Raw genomic sequence first — 7,954 nt, forward strand, 5'->3', positions numbered from 1 at the left:
ATATTTGTAAGTGTGATAAAATTCCTACAGCAAGGGTGCAAAGGTGACAGCTCTAGGGGAATGATGGAGAACCAGACCATCATTATCGTCACCACCACCACCACCACCACCACCCCCTCCCCGGGGCCTCAGCAGATGCTCAGCAAGCAGACGGAGACAGTCTTCACGGTGGTCAATGTGGTAGTGCTGTCCGAGTTGATCTCTCTGTTTGGGATCTTCACCAACACCATCACCATCATCGTGCTGGGCAGACAAGGTTTCCAGCGTACCATCAACATCAGCCTGATGGGGATGGCCGTCTCAGACCTGCTGTCTCTCGTATCTCTGGCATGTCTGTGTGTGGGCAACAACCCCTGGCTCATCGACTCCAGTGTGCCCTTTGACCCCATTGGCGTGAGTACCAGTGTGTGTGCGTATGTTGTACTGAGTATGTGCGCGTGTTTGAGTGTGAGAGACTTAGTGTGTGTGACTGAGTGATTGTTTGTGTATGTCTGTGTTAGGCTGTGTGTGAGTGTGTTTGAGTGTGAGAGATTTAGTGTGTATGAGACTGAATGACTGTGTATGTATGTCTGTGTGAGTGTGCGTAAGTGTGTGTGTGTGTGAGTGTGAGTGCAGTAACTTAATGCTCTTAACGTTTTACATTTACTCGAGCGTGAAGTCTGACGGGAAAGCCAATTTAAATGAATAAACTAACGGTCAGTTTGTAAAAACAATGTAAATTCTATGAGTCAGAGGCGTAGCGACCCTTCCCGGCTCCCGGGGACAAACTTTCGATTTGCGCCCCCTCAAACTTTAATTTTTTTTCCAACCCAATTTGGCGCCCCCTAACGTCGGCGCCCGGGGACATATGTCCCCCCACCCCCCCCCCCCCCCCTCGCTACGCCTCTGATGACAGTAATAGCAAACACTTAATGTTTCTGCTGTAAAGTTTTCTGTAAAATCTTGCCTATGACAGCGATAGCCGTTTTATGAAAGTGTTCTTTAACCGTAGATACTTTCAGACAATTTGTTTCATAAATGCGCTACATTATTTAGCACGTTAAAAAGTTTGCACGTAACATTGATGAACACGTTGAAAAAGTATTTGCTATAAAAATCTTAAAGAGAGTGGTAAATCGTACGCTAATAAAACGAACATTGCGTGCATAAGACTAAAATTGAACCGCACGGAAAAGTATTAATGAATACGAGCCGACCCGCAGCGTATCATACGCCGCTATTTAGTTGTTTTATTTTCTACTTTTCAGTAATTCATAATTTGTAAATTCGACAGTACCAATGATGCCACTGAAAATATTTGCTTTAAAACACTAACCCCCCCCCCCCCCCCCACTTTCCCCTAACCCCGACCCTACACCCCCCCCCCCCCCCCCCCGTGAAAGCAGCCTCCTCTTAGTTATTTCTTAGTTACCTCCTGTAAGTTTAAAATCGAACTAAATTATCTGCCCCTAATAGAAACCCGGCTGTACGGTTCTTCGATTTGTAAACATTTAGCTTTGTAAAAATTTAGAGTGAACACCGCTCACCAGACAATGTTGGGGTGGGGTGGGTGGTAGTGATAGAGAGAAAGAGAGGGGACTGCAAGGAGGCGCTTGCAGCTTGTTTTCTAACTGATCCCAGAAGAGAATTATATATATAGATTTGAAAACATGAATAGTCTATGCATATATAACCTTATTTTAAAAGATAAATAGTGCATGCATATACAACCTACTAATGAGCTAATGAACCTCTCCCAGGTGTTTTACCTGACCACAGGATGGCCCAACACGGCCTTTGCCCGTATCACCGGTTGGATCACCGCCTTCATCGCCGTCGAACGCTGCCTGTGTGTGGCCATGCCCCTCAAGATCAAGAGCGTCCTGACCCACGGGCGCTCCCTCTTCATCATCGTCTGCATCTACGTGGGCGTCATCGCTGGGGTGGCGCCCATCTACTGGACGGCCGCGCTGGACAGCAAGTTCGACGTGGCCAAAAACAAAACCGTGGTTGCCCTCAGCCTGATCGGGGCCAACCGGGATGAGATTAAACGGGTTGCTCTTAGCATCAACAACGTCTTCTCTCCCTTCACAAGCTTCGGTCTAGTCATCGTCTGCACTGCAGTACTGGCGATTAAACTTCACGGGAAATCAAAATGGCGGAAAACAGTTACGAGAAATTTTGACCCGGTTAAGACCCCACTCCCAGATACAAACATATCTACGGAAATGAAATATCCAATTTCTGTAAAAGATACCGGATCCGTGAATCAAAAACCGGAAGTTTCGGAAAAATCAAAAGACCCGACTGGCGCTAAGGATATGAAAGTGATCAAACTTGTCGTGGCTCTGTCGTCTATCTACATCGTGAGCTCCGTACCGGCCGTGCTGCATTATTTCTGGATGATCCTTGACCCCCAGTACACGGTGGTGGGGCGCCAGTCCAACGTGCACCTCTCAGTGGCCGGCATCACCTTCGTCTTCCAGGCGGCCAATTCCAGCGTCAACATGTTCGTCTACCTCACCATGAGCTCAAGCTTCCGGGACGTCTTCTACACCCTGCCGCTCTTCAGGGCGTGTGGGAGGCAGGCCAAGAAAATGTGAAGGTCAAGGACAGGTCAATTAAACGTGAAGGTCAAGGGCAGGTCAATAGAATGTGAAGGTTGAGGGCAGGTCAATAAAAACCGTGAAGGTTAAGGACAGGTCAATAGAATGTAAAAGTCAAAGATAGGTCAATAAAATGTGAAGGTCGAGAACATGTCAATAAAACGTGAAGGTCAAGGACATGTCAATAAACCGTAAAGTTCAAGGGCAGGTCGGTAAAACGTGTAGGTCAAAGATAGGTCAATAAAATGTGAAGGTTGAATACAGGTCAATTAAATGTGAAGGTCGAGGACATGTCAATAAAACGTTACGGTCAATTACAGGTCAATAAACCGTAAAGTTCAAGGCAGGACAACAAAAGGTGACAAGACAACTGTTGTATTTAGGCCAGTAACAATCAGTGACCTCATTAGTATCTACAAGAAAAATGAAGTAAACGTATCCGCATCAATTCTACAGATTCTTTATCCTCGAATATTTTGTTAGTCAACATTTACACAGATCATATGCATGTGACTTTAGTCTTTGTAAAGTTTTTAGTCGTTCCACTGCGCGAACGCCCAATAAAACTCTTCTTTATTCTTGTATACTTGGAAGGTATGCCTAGGCCCTATTTACTAGGAAAACACCCCAATAGACTTGTTACTAAAATAAAAAAAATATTTCTAGTTAAGTTGGTCGCTGTTGTTTGTTGTGATGGGATGTGTTTGTTGTTATCACCATGCAACCAAGTGCTGCTTTAGCTATTGCAGATGTGTGTCTATAGTAATCTGTGCCCAAGTCAGATTTCACTAATATGCGTAGAGGTGCACATTGAATAAGCTACAGCTGTACATCCCATCTACTTTTGAGTAGAGTTGTGTGTAAATAATGGACTGTCCTTGCCATTACATAATGACTCTTATTGCAAGTCTAGACATACTTCCGTAATTTTGAGTTGTCATCTGTATGTTGTCAGAAGTTGTCCACTACATAAGCACCAGTATATGGTAAAAAGATCACAAACACACACAACAAAAATTATGTTAACTTTATTACATTTGTTCCGCTCGAAGAAAGACAAAAATAAGCAAACATACGAAAAATTCTATTTTGTTGGTTTATGTTTGTAAACAAAAATAAATATCCTACGTTAGTTGAAGATTAACGCTTAAGGCTTAAAAACAATGAAATAATTAAATCAGAACAAATTATTAGTACAAATTATAAGCACGAAGGTTTACATGTATTTTTTATTTTGTATTATTTCATCTGCAAACATCATTTGAAAATAATTTCAATAATCAGACCACAGAAACATTTCTTCTTCTACCAATTATAGAAAAATATAAAAAACATAAATTTAAAAAAATCAAACAATACATACCCAGCAAGCCATACATACAGACATATTAATAATGTTTTTAAAATCAGCACAGACAATTAAGTGTAAGCACATAATGGTCTCTGCGACATACTGTGCCAATAGGGCATAGCTAGGTATGACCTTTGACATTTTACCAGATATTAGCCAACAATTGTCGATACACGTTCAACTTAAATATAACTATACAACAAACCCACACCTAGCACACGTTTGATCATTTAACTTATGGAAGGGACAAATTATAAGTAAAAATATCGGAAACTTTAAAAAACGAAGTTTATTTTTTTTTAAACCTTGAGAAATACAAATACTATTTTGCGACTAAAGTTTTTGACAGTCTACGTTGAGCTGTAAACATTATATTTATCAGGATTTAAACATTTTACTTGCTCTTTAAGAAGTTAAAATAAGATTGTAATCGTATTATCAATGTTTAATTTTACTTACTAGTTCATATGAAAATTTACATTGAAACGCGACTTCATAATTAACAAAAATCAAATAAATTCGGTTGCTACATATATTTAAATGAAGTGAATAAAACCCGTTATACTTCTTTGTTTCTTTGTTTGAAGTTCCGAGCCATCTAAAAGTAAGACCAAAACTAGATGGAGCCTACGCGCAAACTTGTAATCTGGTAAACACACACATAAATCTAAGATGCTGCATCCCGTCTGATAGCACTACATGGCTAAACTCCGAAACTCCAGAAAAAGCTTAAGCTCCCATTGTCCACAAAATTGCCACTATGATGGGGTAAAGCTCTCAAAGACCTGCACACATACAACGATTCTTGACGTGATTTCTGATTTTAAACCGCTCAGGGCGTCGAACCCCGAGACGTAGAAGACATTCTCGCTCTTGGGTTTGTCCGAGATCCTCCCCAGCTGATCGGAGTCAGCCTCCGCGACTCCTACAGACATGACTCTAGCACCTCTCTGACGCAGGGTGTCGGCCTCCTCTACCGCACGTCTGCTTTCAACAGTTCTGCCGTCTGTCAGGATCACGATAAACGTGGGCACCCCGGGTCTGGCTCCGTTGAACACGGTCAGCATGTTTTCTCTGACGACTTTGAGCGCTCTGTGGATATTGGTTGTCCCGCCTTGGTAGGTCAGCTGTGATATGGCAGCTAGCAGCGTCGTTTTGTTGAGGTGGGCGTTAAGGTTGAGTCCCACCCTGGCCCAGCCCCCAAACAGAACGACGCCGACGTGGACCTGGTTTTCTAGAGGCCCGACGTCAAATTCCGACACGATGTTCTCTATGAACGGGAGTACCTCGCGATGGAACGTGTCGATGCCGATAGAATCGGATTCGTCTATGACGAAAATAACGTCAGCTGCCTGCGGTCTACAGACACTTCTGGTTCCGGTAGTGTCCAAAACGGGGGGTTGGTTAAAGGGGTTGTCAGTGTAGACTGGTGGTTGCTCGAAAAGGTTGTCATTAAACACGGGTGGTTGGTTGAAGGGGTTGTCAGTAAATGGTGCAGGCGTCATGAACGTCTCTGGCGGCTGGTTGTACCAGAGGAGGGAAGTGCTCTCGAAATCTTTGTACATCTGGGGTTGAAACAAGGTAAAAAAATAACAATTTGTTTTTTATCTGAGTGTAGGCCTACAATTCATGGCTATAAAAATACTATTTTAATAAAGCTTGAAACATTAATATTTAAATCTTTCCTCTAAAAATGAAATAGATGTATTATCTATATATACTAATATAATGAACATCTTGTATTCTGTGTGTCATGTTGAAAGGTTTGAGCTAATGGGCTAGGGAAGTTGTGCTGTAAGAGTTTGTGTGATTGCGGTTTTACAAGAGATATGCTGTAAGCGTTTGTGTAATGACTGACTTACATTATATGTGATGTAAGTGTTTGTGTAATGACTGACTTACATTATCTGTGATGTAAGTGTTTGTGTAATGACTGACTTACATGACCTGTGATGTAAGTGTTTGTGTAATGATTGGCTTACATGACCTGTGATGTAAGCGTTTGTGTAATGATTGGCTTACATGACATGTGATGTAAGTGTTTGTATAAGGACTGACTTACATGGCCTGTGATGTAATTGTTTGTTTAATGACTGACTTACATGATCTGTGATGTAAGTTTTTGTGTAATAATTGACTTACATAATGTGTGATGTAAGTGTTTGTGTAATGACTGACTTACATAACCTGTAATTCAAGTGTTTGTGTAATGATTGGCTTACATGACCTGTGATGTAAGCGTCTGTGTAATGATCGACTTACATGATATGTGATGTAAGTGTTTGTGTAATGACTGACTTACATGATCTGTGATGTAAGCGTTTGTGTAATGACTGACTTACATGACCTGTGATGTAAGTGTTTGTGTAATGACTGACTTACAGGAGCTGCCATGCATGTGTTTCCTGACAAAGCATCCTTGATGCTGTTGAGCGACTGAAACTCACTGACGTAATACACGTATTGTTCGGGCGGGAAATTGGCGATCCCCCTCAGTTCCTTCTCGTCTGCCATCCCGACCCCCACGGCAAAGATGATCCCACCGTTACTCCGGATAGTCTCCGCCTCCGCCAGTGTCTTACTGCTGCTGTAAGACCGTCCGTCGGTCACAAGGATGACGATTTTCCCCGCGTTGGGTCTCCCGCCATTCTCCCAAGTGAACATATTGCTGTTGACGTAGGCCAGCGCTTCATGCGTGAAGGTCTCCCCGCCGTAGTAGTAGATCTCGGAGACCGCCTGCAGGAGGGAAGGACGGTTCCGGAAGTCGTTCAGGTGAAATGCCAGACGGACTTTGTCGCTGAAGAGCACAGCACCGACCTGCATCTGGTTGTCGGCGGGCCCGATGTCGAAGTCGGAGATGACGTTCTGGATGAAGGGGAGGACGTAGCCGTAGAAGCGGGGGTGGGTGATGGAGTAGGACACGTCTATGACGAATATGACGTCAGCGGATTGCCGGCACAGCTGCTGGGTGAGTGCGGGGGTCACGGTGACCTAGATAAAAATAAACAACGGCCATTTTAAGTTTAGGCCTGATCCATTATAAGACTGTGAGTTGTATTGTTTTTTCTTTAAATAAACTAATTAAATTAAACTATAATTTCTAATTATATTATCAACAATAACAGGTAAAGTAGATCTTCTCTGATGTTTTAAGTTCAAGACTACGGAACAAGTGTCATGTTTGGCCAGATTTGTTTCTATTCCGTATTAAACCAAGTTGCCAAATAGTCTGGCAAAATATCTACTTAATATATATATATATATATATATATATATATATATATATATATATATATATATATATATATATATATATATATATATATATATATATATATATAAATATATATATAATTTAATATACGTCTATTATTTATTAATTAAAAAAAACTATTTGCTAGATAAGCTTGGCCAATACAATATTTTAATAAATATTTTCACGTGTAAAAAAGTAATACGTAAACCTTACCATGAACACAACCACAATAAATTGGTTAAAATCCATTTTGTCGAAACTTTTCAATTTGTTTTGGCATCCACAGAAAACGTCTGCAAGTATTTCTCTGACCTAAAACATGCTTGCAGTTGTAGATCTTCTCACTATGTAGGTGTGGACTAAACGTCCAGGTCCATATTCTAGAGATCCATGTATAGACAACTTAGACTTGACTTGGTTTCTTCACTCTATGTGAAGTACATCACCGAGCAGCCTAACTATATAATCCTATGTCATGCTGTCAGTGTTGTCAGTGTTGTCAGTGACAGTGTCACCTAGGCGCCCCGCCAACGGGTTCACTTAAGACAAGTTAATATGTACACAGAGCAATGACGTTGACAATGGTAGGTAGTTTCAGGATTTTTTTTCAACTCAAGATTTCCAGGTGAAATTTTTTCCTGATGTTTCACCTGTGTGTTAAGTCTAAGTTTTGGTCGTGCCGAGCCAGGTGGTGACGTCAGGTGATTGAAATAATTGTATGGTGAGCGGCTTGACATTTGAAAAGTTTGTTTAGTGAAGCGT

General features: G+C 41.6%; 2 protein-coding genes across 2 annotated transcripts; one reads left to right on the forward strand and one right to left on the reverse strand.

The window, feature by feature from the left end:
• Window positions 1-60: 60 nt before the first annotated feature.
• On the forward strand, window positions 61-2,582 carry LOC131938623 (uncharacterized). The gene is made up of 2 exons (XM_059296729.1): window positions 61-393; window positions 1,740-2,582. Exons 1-2 carry the CDS (start codon window positions 61-63, stop codon window positions 2,580-2,582), a joined length of 1,176 nt encoding a protein of 391 aa, XP_059152712.1.
• Window positions 2,583-4,189: 1,607 nt separating this feature from the next.
• Window positions 4,190-7,606, reverse strand: LOC131938622 (collagen alpha-1(XIV) chain-like). Its single transcript, XM_059296728.1, has 3 exons — window positions 7,406-7,606; window positions 6,319-6,927; window positions 4,190-5,501 (listed from the first exon to the last, which is right to left on the reverse strand). The coding sequence occupies exons 1-3, from the start codon at window positions 7,439-7,441 to the stop codon at window positions 4,695-4,697; spliced, it is 1,452 nt and encodes a 483-aa protein (XP_059152711.1). The 5' UTR covers window positions 7,442-7,606; the 3' UTR covers window positions 4,190-4,694.
• Window positions 7,607-7,954: the final 348 nt, after the last annotated feature.

The sequence above is a fragment of the Physella acuta genome, unplaced genomic scaffold (assembly GCF_028476545.2).
Source record: "Physella acuta isolate Inbredline_101_S28 unplaced genomic scaffold, ASM2847654v3 ptg000253l, whole genome shotgun sequence".
Taxonomy (NCBI): Eukaryota; Metazoa; Mollusca; class Gastropoda; family Physidae; genus Physella; species Physella acuta.